Below are 17,436 nucleotides of genomic sequence, written 5' to 3'. Positions count from 1 at the left end.
CAAACTTGAACATTAGACACTAACCTATATAACGGTATAAATAAAGGCCTCAACTCAGACATTTTGGCAGTGAGCATGCCATTGTATAACGACCTGAATCAGGTAAGATAGGCTGGAATTTTATACAGCAGCGGAAGATTACAGAGCAAAGCAGATTGTAATGTGATAAGGTTGTGCCCATATAATTCTGCTTCGTTACATTGACTACCTGAGATGGTACAAATTTCTAAACCCAACTCTACAAGGACCCAGAAGGTAAAAAGGGGAAGAGGAAATAAGAAAAGAAAAGGTAAAAACAACCAAGCAATAGAAAACATGAATAGTCAAAATTCACCCACTTGCAAGAAGAGCCTAGAGGAAGAGCAAAAGAAAGTGAGCCGCATGGAAATAGTAGCTTACCATCCTTTCCATTGCTCTCTACTCTGAGACTCCCCAATTTGCATCCTCAATTAATTTTCCATCTCCAAAAGAATCCTTCTTCAAACTGAGAGAAGCATCTCTAGATGTTTCCAATTTTATGTCTCCAAGTCTTCTGCAACAGCTGGAAGCCCGCCCTCCTGGATGAAGGCTGGGTTAAGAAATTTCGCCACAAAAGCCCACAACTTATAGACATCCTCAAAGTTGGTCAGAAAGCCGAGAGAGGCTGTGACAACTTCAACTCGGATGAACCCATTTTTGCCATCATGCCGCCCATTTTCCATTGGCCTGCATAGGGTGGTGTCTTCGAGATTCTGCTGCCTTGGGCTATCTAAAATTCGAATATGACTAAGGAAACCAATGCCAAGGGAGATACCTTCTTTCTCAGCCAACTTCTGAACAACTTCCGGATTGATTAGGCCCCTGTTTCTGTCTCTCAAGTTGAAAGCCACAGCTGCACCTCGTTCATACTTAATTTTTGGCCCGTAGATGTGAACAAGAGGCACTGCTTCACCTCCTTCTGTGCCAGGTAACCTTAGTTGAAGTAATGAGGTCACAAGCCAATTGATCAAAAAGCGCAATCGGCAGGTGGTTTTGCTAAGACCCAATAAGTTCACATGATTAATATGTTGACATATTATCTCCGGCTCCCTCCTATCCCACTCTTGACCATCATCATAATCTCCATCACTGGAATACTCTTCATCCAAGCTGGTTACAGATATTTCTCCTTGCTCCAGGGTATGGCTGAGACGCTCTTTCCGGTTATCTTCCATGCTAAAGGACACCCGCCTCCCTCTGCTTGAGTGTTCATTCTCTTCCAAACCAAAAAATCTACCACCAGCAAATCTATTCCCTTCTCTCCTTCCCAATAACCTAAACTCGCCTTCTGTTTCTCTTCTTATAGCACTCTCCTTTGTCTCTGGGAAAATTTCAGAGATTGAGCCATTCATTGGGCCACAAAATTGGGGGAGGGAAGCTGGCTTGTTGAGACTGGATCCATTTACAGTGCAATTCAACATAGACCGAGTAGGCTTAGTTTCAGGTTCCTCCTGAATCTCCTGAATATGCTGATGATCCAAATCCTTTCCATTAATTCTTGAAGTAGGGTTTGCTTCTGAAAATTGTTCTTCTTCAGGTATCCCCTTAACATGGTCCAGTTCCTGTGAAACTGATAGAACAGCAGCGTCAAATGATAGCACATGGTGGTCTTCCTTTGGCCCTAGTTTTATCTCCCTGTCATCGTATATTGGACTGCTAGATATCTTTGATGGTTTTGGAGAGAGCCACTTGTGGTTCTTTTTGCCAGAAAACCAAAAGGGTGGTAGGGGAGAAGCCAACTTCTGTTTGTTCACCTGGCCTGCATTGTCAGACCCCAATGGACTGTGCCCCAAATCAATCCAGAATGAGTTGTCTGATGATTCATCTTCACTGAAAACTGGGCTCTTCATCACTTCCCCAACTGAAATACTCTCAGTTTCTTCAAGTATCGTGCTCGCTCCATCTCTGTCAGAGCTGTTATCCTGATCCAACTCTGTCTCAAATACATCCCTCACCTGAGCAGAAGTATACACACCAGAAAAGGCAGGAGGTAAAGGTGACTCCTTGCGAGTTTCAGAGGTCAACTCACCATTTCCACTGACTTCATCATCTTCCATTCCTCCCAATCCATCAAAACCATCCATAGAATCACTCAGGTATTGTGGAAAAACAGGGGTTATTTTCACCATTCCAGACCCAGCAGACCCGGGTTGATTGTGAAGGTTTCCCATCACAGATTTCTTAATGAGCAGGCATCCGAAACCAGTTGGGTCATACCCAAATACCCTGTAAAAAGATGTGATGATGAAATCTGGCCGGAATAAGGACAAGCCAAGCGAATCCATGTCCTTGGGACCCAATGACCCAGCATCAAGTAAAACATGCCAATTGTTCTGCTGTGCAAGTGCCATCCATTGGTATGAGTACTTAGCACCAGTAACTCTGGACTGAACTGGAAATACAAAAAGACCAACTGCAGAATCCTTCTTCCTCTTCTTCTTGTGTGAAATTCGCTTTCTAAGATCAGTGGAGCAAAGTTTGAGGGTTGGCCATTTAAACCATGCACTGTGAACTTTTGCACCTTTCTCTTTGGCAGCTTGAGCCATCCAACTTACAGACTGGCTCTCATGATCAAACATCGTTAACAACCTTTTGTTTGTATGAAAAGGGTATGATTCAGCCAGCAATTTAAACGCAGACCCTCTACTAACAGTAAAAACGAGGCCATACTCATTCTCAGGGATGTTCAGATAATCCATTATCCTAGTCTTTATATCATGTTCCATAGTGCCTTTTTCGGCACCTCCATACAAAGCATGATTGCTCAAATTTGCAGTTATCTCAGACAAGTTAAATGTAGAAGACTCCCAATAATGCATAGTCTGAATATAAGAAAATAGCCCGAATCCACAATAATCGAGGCATACCTTTGGAGCCAGGTGCCCATACTCATCAGCCCTCAGATGATCTATCTTCTCTGAGGATTGGTACTTCGGGTACATTGTGAGAAACTTGGTGAAAGCTTCATGGAGGTCAGGAATGGACTCCTCAGACTCGAAAGTTCGCTCTGCCGCCAGGGCTGTAGCTCTAAGGAATTCGCGCTGGTTGTGGAGTCTAGCAAGTGATCTCGATCGCCCCAAGCCCTCATCTTGATTGGCAGGTGACTCGGGATCCATGTCTTGAGATTTAACAAGTGACCCATCTTCAGATGCCTCCTCAAGAGCTTCCCTGAGCTTGTTCTCTTGCAGTTTCCGGAGAATTGATGGGTTTCGCTTGCTCTCCACTGTTGAATCAGACCCATCTTTTCTTCTGCTCTTTTTGTCCATGATCAGAGAAGCACAGTGGGATATAGGTTTCCATAGTGAGAGATGCATCAAAGCTTCTCTCTACAATCAAACTGAGAAAAAGAACCCAGAAAGGAAGACTAGCCCAAGTTTTTCTAGAACAAAAGAATTAAGCCCATCCAACAAACCCACAAAGTTGGTTCAGTTTCAAACCCTAATCTTTGTTGAATTAGAATAAAGCAAAAGAAAAAAAAAGGAAAACTCCTAGCTTTAGATTTGTAGAAACCCCACAAAATTGAGGGTTCAATTTAGATGAAAACAGATAAAAGGGAACCCGGAAATGTAAGAAAAGAATAAGAAAAACCCACAAATCTTGGGCTTCAATCAGTGAAATCCAGTGACCCAGATGACCAATTTCAACAGTTCATATAAAAGGAAAAAAAAAAAAAAAAACCCTAAAAATTCATAAAACTTTACAATCCAGAACCCAAAACATTGGTGAAACTGTCAACCCCGTTTTCACGAGTACACAAGCCAGGACAAATTGGAAGAAAACCCCAAGAGAAAGAACAGAACCCAAAGACTCAAACCCTAGAACCCAAAACCCAGATCCCAAAAAGAAATCAGAAACCCCACAAAAGACCCCCCAAAAACAAAATGTAGCAGCAAAAGGGCTTCAGAGAACCGAAAGAGAGAAAACGAAGAAGCTGTTAATTTTCACCAGTGTCCCCATGAAACATCAGACACCCCCCCTCCCTTTCTCTCCAGTTTCTCTCTCCTTCCCTGGCCGCAGAACAATTAAAAGCAAACCCTCCACATCAAATGCTCATTAATACATTATTGAAGGGTCAATCCAAACATACCCCTACTGATTTCAACTATCCTCTATTCTTCTCTGTCACACATTGACCCAAGATTCACAAATGTATTCCCCACTACCCTTCCCCAAAACAAACAGTGGGAAAGGACATTGACTTTCACAACCACCCTCCAGATCAAATGCTGTGCTGTTATTTATTTATTCATTTTTCATTTTTTTCCTTGGTTAATAATTGAATTTATTTCTTTTTTGTTGGAAGGTGGGTCCTACAATCCTATGGTCATGGCTAAAAGTCAAATAATCAGCTGGCTTGTAAAAGTTGTTTTCTGTCCACCCACAAAGTCCAAAGAAAAATTAGCTTTTATCTCCTCTTACCATTTTAAAAATATTTCCATCCTCTGCTAATTTTTCTCTCTTCATTACAAAAATATATAAATCCAAAGAAAATACAACAGGCAATCTAGGTTGGTTGAGTGGTTAAACCGAAAGGAAATCGCCCCTTGTGTTTTTCTTTTAATAATTTCATCCGCAAATCTGTGATTACAAGTCAGGAGTGATTGAAAATATGTGATAATCAATTGAGATATAAATGACAATTTTTTGTTTGGTTCATGTCCAGTGAGAGGGAAAGTTAAGGAAAAAAGAAGAGAAAAAATCAGTAAAAAAAAAAGAAAAAATTTGATAAAACCAGTATGATTTAAATTTCATAAATCTTTTTCAACTTTTTAATTTACTTCCCATTTTTCTCTATGAATCTTCATTTCTTAAGAACAAAAAGTTATTTTTAAGAACAGTTACAAATGGGTTATTTGGAAGCCTTCCTCTGTTTTGCCTCTTTCCCAGCATTTTTAGGATCCAGAGGGGGCCTAAATAAATTTGGTTATGGTTGGCATACCGAGTTACTATCCAAATTTAGAAACAGTGAATGATTGTGCTGCCAGAAAGTTTTGACTGCTTCAAAATGTTCAGCTTCTTTTATTGACACCCCCAATTCCATCAAATTAAAGCAGGGCTGCCCTTCAGTTTTCATGACCTTACACTTTAAATGGAATTAATAGATCCAGCGGTTAAAAAAAACACTGCCCCATTACAGTGGTCCTGGCACAGTAATTGGTGCATATACTAAGTTTTCTCACAGGGGTCCCCCTCTTATATCCTTTGTATATACCCAACTTCATATCTTGGTCTCCAAGAGCCTCTCTCTCTCTAGTCTCTACTTTGGATTCCCTTCTCAAAATTGACTAAAAAAGGGCAAGTGAAATTGACCCTGGATGGTGGAAATTATTTGAACCATTCAAATAAATATGGTGCATATGCAAGGGCATATCTCGAGATCCAGCAGTTGGCCTTTTAAAAGGCTGAGTTGATGATTGAATAAAACTGCAATCGAGTATATGATGGTTTGGGACTCTCCAACCGACCCCTCTTTGGACTTACCTCCTCAATTTCCCTTGTCAAAAGTCAGCAACATCTGCTTAGTTTTGTTCACAACATCATGGTGGTCAATATCATTTCTCTACTTCTATCCACTTGAAAACGTGATTGCTAATTTGGTTCACTAATTTATTTTTCAAGAAATTTAAAAAAGAAGAGGTTATAATAGAACTATCCTCTATTAAGTAAAAGACGACTAATGATCGATTTTAATCTAACGTTAAATTTGATTTTTTCAAATGATGGGTATATTTGATCGGACTCTATCTACTCGAGTTTGTGAAGTTATATTTTATTTTTTCTCGATGTGAAAGCGTGCATTGCATGACTACTAAAGATGCTATTGAAATTGATTTAATATCACAAAATCTTACAGGAATCATGCAGCTAACACTTTGACCTTTATTTTAAAAACAGGACAAGTTTTAATAATTGTGGGTGTTGCCACACACGACAAGAACACTAGGGCAATCAATATCAATAAAGAAAAACCCAGCATTTCTTACTTCATAGTTGTTGATTGAAACCAGTCGGTGACTGGTTTAAGAATGTGGTCCTTCCAATCGAACCTTTGAGTCAATTTCTTGAAACCACCATTGAATTGTGCTCACCCTTTGGTTGATTGCAAATTTGCTGCAAAGTTGGTTGGTGATTATTATTGACTAGTCAACCATTTTTTGGATCACGAGGTTTTGGAAGGGAGGAGAGGAAGAAAGGTAAAGGAGGTTGCCTAGTGTCCCTCAATGGGCATGGCCCCAATGAGTAATGTCTATGTCCGTCCATCCATATAAAATGATGTACTTTAGGACATAAAGACACCAACTTTGTTAAAGGTGGGGGGTTATGAACTTGATTTGGAGAGTAATGAGTAGAGGGGGGTCTCTTTTTGGAATCATGCCTTTTGCTTTGGAGGCTTTCTCTTTTACTCTACTTTTTTCCTATGTGTCCATTCTATACAAGTTTTTACTGAAAAGTTATCGTATGAGATGAGTGGGAAACAAAGCTTTTGTCTTTGGCCCTTGGACTTGGGCTGTGATCCTAATGTGTTTGGAGGAAATGCTTTGACTTATTGACCCAATTTCATTTAAGGGCCATTTGTGTTTTGAATCAAGGGGTACAACTCATGTTTCCAACCCCTTTTGTCAATTATCATATTTCTAGTAATATTTTCATAATTGTACTTGTGATTCACGGTTTAATAGTTGGATTAATGGTTGAACCAGGGACATAATGAATATATATTTTATATTTTATATAAATTAAAATTTAAAAATAATAATATTTTATTATGTTTTCAAAATAAATGATAAGGATCAATATAAATATATTAATATGTTAAATTTTATTAAATAAAAAATATATGATATTTTAACATGAAGATATATTTAAGATGAAAGATAAATTACAATTTATAGTTTTATATACATATCAAAAGTTGTTTGTCTTATTATTTTATAATTTTAAAAAATAATAATTTGTTATTTTCATACAGATTAATATATAATAAGTAATTAATATTAATTATTTAAGGGTTTTAAATGACAAATATTTGAAAGAAATATTAATTCGATATATTGGTTTTTGACAGTTAAAAACAATGGTAAGCTTACATATATAATCCAAGTTCGAATCCTCACCAAGCAAAAAAATTAATTTCTACACCTTAAGATTAAGATGATCCCACATCGGAAGGCAACTAACTAATAGCTTGCTACGGCTGGAAGTGGAGGCTTGGAAGAGAAACTGAGACGAGTGGCCCACTAGTACCAAATTTTGGTCAAATGAGGTTTGACCGGTTCTGGGAGATCCGAGCAAAAGGAGCCCAGATTCGATCATTTGTTGTATCACCAACAAAAGCTGAGGTCTAAGTGGCAAATCCTGCTCTGAATATGCCCATGTTATTGAACAGGCAGGCAAAGCAAATTAAAAAAGGTTATTGACAGCACATTGTGCATGGTACTCATTTAAAGTCGATGTAATCTCCATTGTGATATTTTCTGCATTGAGGATAACCCAACAACATAAAAAAAGAATGCAAAACACAGAGACACAAACACAAAGAAGAAACACCAAAGTCCTGACATTCTGATTGAGACAAAATGTTGTACACTGGATTTAAGGACAAGTACTTATACGATTTCAAGCAGTCAAAGAAAAGTTGAACTTGGACTTTGCTCACAAAAGAGTGAATGAGATTACCCAGCTTCATGTTGTTTTGCGTCTAGACCTCAATCTTCCGGCAATACTGTCTGAGCTAGGAGTGGTTGAAGCTGGATGCCCCAGGCTAAATTCTGATTTACTTTCTGGACAAACATTGCTTGCAACCTGCTTCAGATCCAAAGCTTCCTCACTCTTCTTACTTGATTGAACATAGCTTTTGTTATGCTTCCTCTGCCTTAATCTCAGAGAAATACTATCTGGGCTTGGTCCAGTGGCAAAAGCAGGCTTCCTTTTAACCTTTGGGCTACTTTCCAGTGTAATACTGCTATTGTCATGTTTGTCATCTGAAAAATGCGCGTCATTTTCTTTCTCACTATTGTGTTCATCAACTTTTTTGTCTTCAGACTGAGGCTTTGGTAAACCAAGCTGAACCTTATCAGCCTTGGGAAATTCCTCATTCTCAGCTAGTGGTAACCCAATGTGGTCATCAAAGACCTTGGGAGATTCCTCATTCTCAGCTAGTGGTGACTCAATGTGGTCATCATTGACCTCGGGAGATTCCTTACTCTCAGGTGGTAAGGACATATCTGGAAAAGGCAGTGACCTCTGAGAACCTTGATCTTTCTCTATGTTTGTCTGTGAGCGTCGGGTTTGAATGAGATAATGTGCAACTGATCGGAAGCCCAGCTTTGTAATCTAGAAAGGGGGAAAAAAATTAAGATTACATCAAACCCCATTTTGCAAAAATTTGTCAGGCATTGCAGTCATGGTTGAGAGAAATACCTTCTTATAGAGAGGGCCAGTTGGAGGCCAACCTTTTGCAGTTCGACACAAGCTGCAGTTACAAATCCCACGACAGACAGGGCAAATCCAATTTGGATTTTCATTGGATTCTAGTACATGCTCCCCATATCTGCATAAATTCAAGTGATAAGCTAGCTGACTCCAAGGCCTCAACTTCACCATGTGTGTTACCCAACCTCCACCAACTCAGAAGGTCAGAAGGATTTAACATTAAGCATAAAATGCAGCCAACATGATTCCAATATTTACCATCTTGTTTTTGTGATGTTCAAATGTCAGGAATAAAGTCTCTATAAGCTGAATAGAAACCAAATTTTGGATCATAACTACAGAGACCGAGACAAAAAGCTTCCTGAAAACAATTATCCTAAGCATATGATTGAAGGTGCTGTTTCAAAGTTTCTACATAATAGGAAGTTTTCAGGAAATATGTATATATCATGATTCTGATGTGTTCATATCTCATGGTTAATTGACTTGGATAATTCCAAATTGGTTTCTGTACAATTGCTTAGTTTTGGGACAAACATATGAAAAGTCTTCTTTTCTCATCTCCTTCCAACTCTTGCAAGCATTATGTTCGCTGCAGATAAGGTAGGGGCATAGCTGGGTTTCATTGTATCTTACAGTGACTAGCTAATCCCCCACAGCGCACACCAGATTTGACAAATTGATGGGGGTGAATAACATCTCAAAAAAAGAACTAATTCTAACGTGCCTTGAGGCAATCTGGGCTGCTTTCCTTAATACCTTCTACATATTATAATATTACAGTTTTTTCCAACACTGGCAAATGGGATATGCTCATAAACAGAACATATTTGGCTTGTTTACCAGGTCATGTTTACAGGATAAATGATCATTAAGACATACAAGGCTAGCTCTAAGTTGATTGCTAAAGGAACTAAGCTTTAGTAGACTAGGCTTTGGAAGGCATGCAAATAGAGGCTAAAATTTACATATCCTTATGTGCAAATTTATTAAAAGTGGTATTCATAATTATCTTGAATTGATTACAGAACCTGTTGGGGTTTGAAAAAACTTTAAAAGGGTATTGTCCCATTAAATTTCACCAAACCTAGACGTCGGATGCATCATTTTTAGTTTTGAAAAATGTAATTTCATTTCCTTCACCCCACTGCAGATGAGCTAGGAAAGGGCTAAAATAATTCAGTCTAAGTCAAACATGAACAATCCAGTCACAGGTTGGCTCAGTTAGCTTTATACAGTTAGTGTAGCTGAGATTCCAAGGAACTGATGGATATTTGAAAAACCATCAGGATACATTCAAAATCCTGTAAGCAGATATAGGAGGTAATAAATTTAGGGGCGATTGATTGAAATGGCTTTGGAGTTCAAGGACAATGAGTAAACATACTAATGAGAAAATGTAATGACTGCAGGTTAAAGGTGCTAAATAAAGAAAAGACTAGAAAGTATCCCTGCTTTAACTTAATGCATGGCCTTTGATCGACCAATAAAACCAATTATTTTTTGTATTGCTGATTTTGAATATTGAGATAAGGCACAATGGATAATATAATTGTAGAATCTGAAGAAGAATTCAAAGGCAAGAGAATAAATTTCCTTCTTGATTTCAATCTGTACATATCCACATGTTTATACAAATATTCCTAGCATAAAAAATAGAAACTTTCCTAACCTAATTCTATGAAATTGCCTTGATTACGAGGATCGTCCTAATCCTCAATTACAAAAATCTATAACTATAATCTTTTCTAATTACATTCTTCCACACTCCTCCTTGAGCTGGTGAATAAATGTTTTCTATTCCTAACTTGGATACACTTACTTGAAAAGTTGTATTGCTTAAAACTTTGATGAGTATATTTATAAGATGACGGTCAATAGATACATAAGGAGTATAAATCCAACTATCTAGTTTCTCCTTAATAAAATGTTTGCCTATCTCTATGTGCTTCATTCGATCATGTTGCACTGAATTATGTGCAATGTTGATTGCAAAACTAAAGTCTCCTTGGGTCATTCCATTTAATCTTCAAATCTTCCAAAATAATCTTCAATCATAGTAATTCACAAACTCCTTAGGTCATTGTGCAAAATTATACTTTCAGCACTAGACCTCGCTACCAAACTCTGTTTCGTAGTTCTCCATATTATCAGATTCCTACCAAGAAAAGTGCAATACCTAGTGATTGATCTTCTGTCAACCGTAGATCCAACATAATCTACACCTGTGTATGCTTTAAATACTAGCCCTAAGTTTCATTTAAATAAGATGTCATTTCCTAGAGACTCCTTACGGAACTGTAGTACTCGATTAGTAGCTGGCAGATGAATCTCTTTTAGACTATGCATGAATTGGCTAATCATATTTACAACATATGCTATATCCGATCTTGTGTGAGAGAGATAAATGAGTCTTCCTACCAAATGTTGGTACATCTTTCTATCTACCATAGTATCTTTCTCAACCTCTTCAAGCTCATGATTAGGATCTACTGATGTGCTTTCTGGTTTACACGCCAACTTCCTTGTTTCCTTGAGAAGGTTTGTTATATATTTCAGTTGAGAATGTATAACTTCAATTTCTAAGAAGTATTTCAACTCTTCTAACTCTTTAATCTCAAACTCCTTAGTTAAGCATTGTTTTAAAGTCTATCTCTTTTTTTGCATTATTTCCCATTATAATGATATCGTCTACATATGCCAAAAGAGTTGTAACTCTCCTTAAATCTGAATGCTTTGATGAACAACATATGATCTCCCTAACTTTGTTTGTATTCCATGTTTTTCAACATTTTAGCAAACCTTCCAAACCATATCCTTGGAGATTGTTTTAGCTCGTAAAGAGTTTTATTCAATTTACACACTTTTTTAGTGGTTAGATCACTTCCAAATCCAGGAGGGACTTCCATATAAATCTCTTCTTTCAGATCTCCATTTAGAAATGCATTTTTAACATCAAACTGTTGTAAATCCCAATTATAATTTGTTGTTAATGATAACAAAATTATGATTGTGTTCATCTTGGCAACCGAAGCAAATGTCTCTAAATAATCCATGTCATATGTTTAAGCATATCCTTTAGCCATCAATCTTGTATTGTACCTCTCTAATGTCTTATCTACTCTAACTTAACAATATAGATCCATTTACATCCCACTGGCCTTTTTCTTATAGGCAAATCTACCAACTCCTAAGTTTTATTTTTCTCCAAGACCTCCATTTTTGCATTCATGGCTTGTCTCCAATTTTCATTAGATAAAGCCTCGAATAAAGTGATAGGAATATGAATATTGTTCAAACTTGTAAGAAAACTCTTATGGGATGGAAACAACTTTTCAAATGACACAAAATGGGAAAATGGATACAAAGAATGTTTCACTATTTCCTCTTTCCCTTCTTGATGGCAATAGAAAGGTTTTGGTCTATGAGTTTTTCAGACTAAAGTTTTGACTCAGTTTGTAAGGGAGGATGAGAGACTATTACCTCATTTCCAAAAGTCAATTCAAATTCTTGGATTTGAAAGTCGGGGAATTGCAATTTTTTTCCTTGATTCTCAAGAGTAGGCTTAATGGATGAATTGAGTTCAGAGGAGGGAACAAATACTAGGAAGGGGAAAATAAGACTATTTTTCATTGAAAAGTAACATCAATTGAGACAAATAGAATAAAATAAAATAAAATAAATTGGATGATGGATGGCAACACTTATATCCCTTTTGAGTTGACGAATATCTCACAAAAATACATTTAGCTGCTTTTGGGTCTAATTTTCCCCTGTTTGGAATGTGAATATGCACAAAGGACACGCGCCTAAATATCTTAAGAATGATATGGCTTGTGGTTCTCACAGTAGGATGAAATGATGAGAATATTTCCTTGGGACTTTTGAAACCTAAGACTATGGAATGTAATCAGTTTATGAGATGTGTGGCAATTAGGACGACTTCCTTCCAATAAGATTTAAGCACATGTTTTTGGAACAAAAAAACTTGTGATATATCAAGGAGGTGACCATCTATCCTCTCAACAACTCCATTTTATTGTGGGGTGTTCACACATGATGACTCATGAATTATACCTTAATGATGAAAGTATGAAGTTAGGACTTGATTGAAATAATCCCTAGTATTGTCTGACTGGAACCTCTTAATAGTGACACCAAACCATTTTTTATCATGTTATGAAAATTTAGGAAAACAAAACTGATATTAGATTTGTGTTTAAGTAAAAAGATCCAAAAACCCTAGTAAAATCATCGATGAAAGAAACAAACCAACGTGCCCTACATATATTTGGGACAAGTGAAGGACCCCAAATATCACTGTGAATTACATAGATTGAACGTTTATGTTTAGCTAGTTCATATGTCTCACAATGAAGAGATACGAAGGATTTGCTTAGTGTCTCAAGGTAATATAGCCCATTCCATTCCTTAACAAATCCAATCATCTTCCACAGATGATATCCTACACAATGAGTAGGGTAAACAATCACATCGCAACACAAATCTTGTGTAAGTTTTTGTATAGAGACAAGATTAGTAGACAATTTTGGAACATGAAGCACAATTCTAAGTATGAGTGTAGGACTAATTTGGATATCTTCTACACTGGTTAATAAACCATTGGCTATAATTATTTTCCTACTGCTTGGACCAAGGTTATAATTATTAAATTGGTATTGATGAATGAGTCATGTAATTTGTGGCACCTAAATCTATAACCTATGGGTTGGAAAAGGTTTCATCCGAGACTTTTAATCCAATGGGAATAGGAAACTTATTTGAAAGTGCTAGTGAGTGGGTACCTGAAGGTTTCTAAAGATTTCTTAACAAAATTTTAAGTTTTTCAATCTTTTCTCGATTGAATCTGCTTAGTTTTAGAGATCTTTCAACTAGTTGAACAAAAGACAATTGTTCAATATCATTTTGTTGCCTTCCATTGTAACTCGTTGTCATTCCTTCAGATTCAGTAGTGTTTTTGGATACTTTTAACATGCACTGTTTTTTCTTTTTTAAAAAAACAAATTTATAAAATAGGTTGAGAGTCTTTAACTGAAGTCTTAAATACCCAGACTTAATAGTGCACAGGTTTGGGAACCTTAGCTGACAATCTGAGGTGGCGACAATTGGTTGTAGCTACGTTAGCTCATGATCTTGATGACATCATGATCTTGCCCTCGATGAAAGATAGTTGGGATGAGGGTTGTCGTCACTAGGAGATATGAAAGTGACGACACGATCTTCGAAAAAACAATAACCCTAGAGGTTAAGAGCTTTGACACAATTGGAAAAAGCAAAACGTCTCTAATAGTGCGAAACAAAAGGGCACAGTAAAGGATAATGAGGTTGAGACAAGGAGGTGACAATGGCAACAACGAGGTGCGAGGATGGCAACAACGAGGTGCGAGGATGGCAACGACGAGGTGCGAGGGTGGCAATGACGAGGTGCGAGGATGGTAGCGACGGTGCGACGACAAGGAATCTTTTTAGCGATCTTTATAGGTTGTGCAAGTTGTCCTGAAGATGGCCTGAAGACGATGACAACACGATCTCAGTGACAATGTGATCTCAATGTGAGGGTGGAGATGAAGGTCACAATGCGATTTCTTTTGCAGTAGTAGCGTGACAACACTATGACTATGATTGCTTTATTGTGTTTGCAATTTGGGTTTGATGCAACGATTCAACTCAGACAAGAAGGAAATTTAAGGTCGACTTCAACTCGGCAATGATGACAAAAAAAAATTCTTTCTCTTCCCAAATTTACAAGCTTAAACTTTGATACTATGTAGAATTTGAAGAAGAATTTGAAGGTAAGAGAATAAATTTCTTCCTTAATTTCAATCTATACATACCCACATATTTAAACAAATATTCCAAAACACAAAAAATAGAAACTTTCTTGACCTAATTCTATTAAATCCCCTTGATTACGGGATTGTCTTAATCCTCTTCTTAATTACAAAAATTTACAGCTATTATCTTTTCTAATGACATTCTTCCACAATAATAAATACGCCAAATATGGGAATGACTAAGATTTTAGTTGGCATTGAAAAAACAAGATCAAATCAAGGGTTGAAGTTTGGATGTTAAGAGTGTTTTAATAATGCATACCTCATATACAAACAGTCTCCACAAAACTGTCCTTGGACCATGTTGCACTGGGAGCAATGAGTACGAAGACCAAGAGTTTTCTGCCTACAATAAAAACCCTATCTTGTAAATTTCTAAAAGTTAAATATTATTGACCATAATAAACATGAGTTGTGAACCTAACATGCATGAGTAAATGTTCCAATTCAATAACCAACAAATAGAAACAAGAAGAGAAAAAGGAAAAGAGTTAAGAAGAAAAAGGAAAAGAAAAAATTTTAAAACACACGTCACACGTCACACATACACATACATATACATATATATTAAATTAAATTAATTATGAAACATACCTCTTCTTGTTTATACTTGAAATAGAAACAACATTGTTGTTTCTCTGTTAAGTTTCTACTTCAAAATATTGTCACTAGGACTAAGTAAATAAATGAGATGATTCAAGTAAAAAGGGAATGAAACATCCTAGATGAATTATCATCTATAAAATGAACATGGTGTGACCAAAGTTTGAATCAAGGAGACCACAAAAAACGAAGATTATGTAGCAAGAATTTAAAACATAAGAACCAATAAAGAAATGTTAATCAAAACCATACACACACGAGTAGAAAATAAAGAAAAATACAACATTTTTAATGTGGTTTGGCTATCAATGTGATCCCTATGTCCACAGGATGTACCAACATTCAATAATCCACTAATCAAAGGAAAAAAATTACAATAATGAAGCTCTTAAAAAAATCTTATCAATTATGGTCACACTCTCTATAAAAACCCTAAAATCATAACAAAGTCAAATATATAATAGGGACAATCTCGTCATTCATCATATAAAAAAAATTTCTCTAGAGGCATTGCCCCTTCAACCCTGCAAGTTAACCATGCAGTTCGATCCTTACAAGTTCAACGGAGAGCTCAATCCCCAACATCCTAAGCAAAACACAACAAAACTGATTCAAACTTCATAATTCAACAAGAAAAAGGAATATGGATAATCCAACAAATGCTGCTTCTTCTGGAAGAGACATAGGAAACATATTCTCTTTGTCATGAGAGTGAGATCAATGGATGCAAATCATCTTGTAAATCTAAGGGTACATGATTCATTTTTCTAGAGAAAAGGTAAATGTTGTAGGAAACTCAAATGAAAGAAGTGGATAGGCTTGGCAGAAAATGAAACATGCTGTTACTTCAAGGATTGGACACTTTAGAATAACGGATCAAATATTTTCTCTGACAATCTTTGAAACAAAAGCCCTGCCTATAAATAAAAAGAACCTCTTCACCAAGTTTTATACAGGCTCTGGATTTAAATCTAAGATTGCAGCGTCCTTATTGAATTCATATTTCAAAAAAGAAGGAAATAGTTCAAGGTATTACTATACATGTCCAAATTTGGCTATATATTATAAAGGAAAACAAAGAATAGCATCCTCAATGTGTCCACAAATTCCGGGTTGTTGTGCAACTCATAATTTCAAATTATATTATGTTTCCTATTTTCCTCATTGACCCAATGCCTACAAATGATAGCAATTCCAAATCTGACAAGATAATATGATTAGCATCAAGATGGCCCACCAAAGAAAACACAAGCATAAAGAAATAGAACAAAGGAAAAGATCCAGACCTGCACTGATGGCAAGTTTTTCCTTTTATTGAATCGTATATTCGTTTTCCATCATTCCCACATCCATCCACAAAAAGTTCCCAGCTCCTCTCAGTGCTACCCAACAACTCCTCGTGCTCTTCTGTGTAAAACTCTGGTTTAGGACCTTCTTTTAGGAAAATACCCTCATCTTCTGAAGATCTTTTTCTCTTCAATATAGGCTCTTCCGAGTAGCTAACTGGTGTCACATTCTGTAATCTAAACCCTCATGAAAATTACCATTCAGGACCCAATCAACAATCATCCAAATCAAATATAGCTTTAAAACCTAATTCTTAGTCCAAAAAGCAAGAAACCCACATATCATTTAGAGTCAGAAACACCTTAAACCTACCAATATACAATATCCTCAGTTTTGGAGGCAGAGAAAACTCAAGTTTAATGTTGTCTTTCTTTCATTTGTTCTGGAACAATGGGGTATTCCTCAATAATCTCATTTTTCAATTATGGAACCATTTCATATTAGCAACCAAACAGGGAAAAGTACCTGGAAGATCGGCGAGGGGGCTCGGAAGGAGGCAGCGGAGATGGACGTAGAGGTTTCCGGTTAGATGAATTTTTTGGGGCCCGTTTGGGAGTGAGAAAGGACTTCACTTGGAGAGAGAGGTCAACAATTCCCAGCTTTTGCATTCGTTGAAGGTTCTCTTTTATTCTTTCTTCTCTGGATTGCTCGTAGTCAGAAATCTTCTGAGTCTGGTCGGTTTGGCCTTCTCCATTGCTGATTTGGTGGCAAGGACTTGCTGAGGTTTCTAGGGTTTTTCCTTCCGTTTCCATATCCACTATTGCTCTCTATCCCTCACGACACCAATAGAGCTTTTCCTTCCTCTTCCATATCCACCTTTGCTCTCTCTCCACCAATAGGGTTTTCGGAATTTGAACAGGGCAGGGAGAGACAAAACGACGGTAATACCCCTACCCCTAAAAAATGGTTCATTTCTAACGGCTATCTTTCCCACCATAAATGATCAATAGATTTGGGCTGGGCCGAATATAGAGCTGAAACTGGGCTCTCTCCCATTGCAGCCTAAAAAGATTAGTACGGATTGGCATTGAAATCAATTAGTTTTGAAAAATAATAAATTCGATGTTTATTTGGATAATAGGGTCCCTTGCCGTAAAGTTTGACTAGGTTCTGGTTTCTTAATGGGCCTGAGCTCCCTCCCTCAGCTTCATCCACACTGTCGGCAGCCCAACTCTGCAAT

At 37.1% G+C, this 17,436-nt stretch overlaps 2 protein-coding genes across 2 annotated transcripts; both read right to left on the bottom strand.

Annotated features, from left to right (window-relative positions):
- Positions 1-41: 41 nt before the first annotated feature.
- On the bottom strand, positions 42-4,217 carry LOC117918381. Its single transcript, XM_034834996.1, has one exon. It carries the CDS (start codon positions 3,330-3,332, stop codon positions 516-518), a length of 2,817 nt encoding a protein of 938 aa, XP_034690887.1. The 5' UTR covers positions 3,333-4,217; the 3' UTR covers positions 42-515.
- Positions 4,218-7,554: 3,337 nt separating this feature from the next.
- LOC117917424 (cell division cycle-associated protein 7) lies at positions 7,555-17,336 on the bottom strand. Its single transcript, XM_034833700.1, has 5 exons — positions 16,722-17,336; positions 16,196-16,432; positions 14,569-14,652; positions 8,440-8,569; positions 7,555-8,352 (listed from the first exon to the last, which is right to left on the bottom strand). The coding sequence occupies exons 1-5, from the start codon at positions 17,006-17,008 to the stop codon at positions 7,702-7,704; spliced, it is 1,389 nt and encodes a 462-aa protein (XP_034689591.1). The 5' UTR covers positions 17,009-17,336; the 3' UTR covers positions 7,555-7,701.
- Positions 17,337-17,436: the final 100 nt, after the last annotated feature.

This window comes from Vitis riparia, chromosome 7 (genome assembly GCF_004353265.1).
Source record: "Vitis riparia cultivar Riparia Gloire de Montpellier isolate 1030 chromosome 7, EGFV_Vit.rip_1.0, whole genome shotgun sequence".
Lineage (NCBI taxonomy): Eukaryota > Viridiplantae > Streptophyta > Magnoliopsida > Vitales > Vitaceae > Vitis > Vitis riparia.
This window is presented reverse-complemented; position numbering and strand designations above follow the sequence as displayed.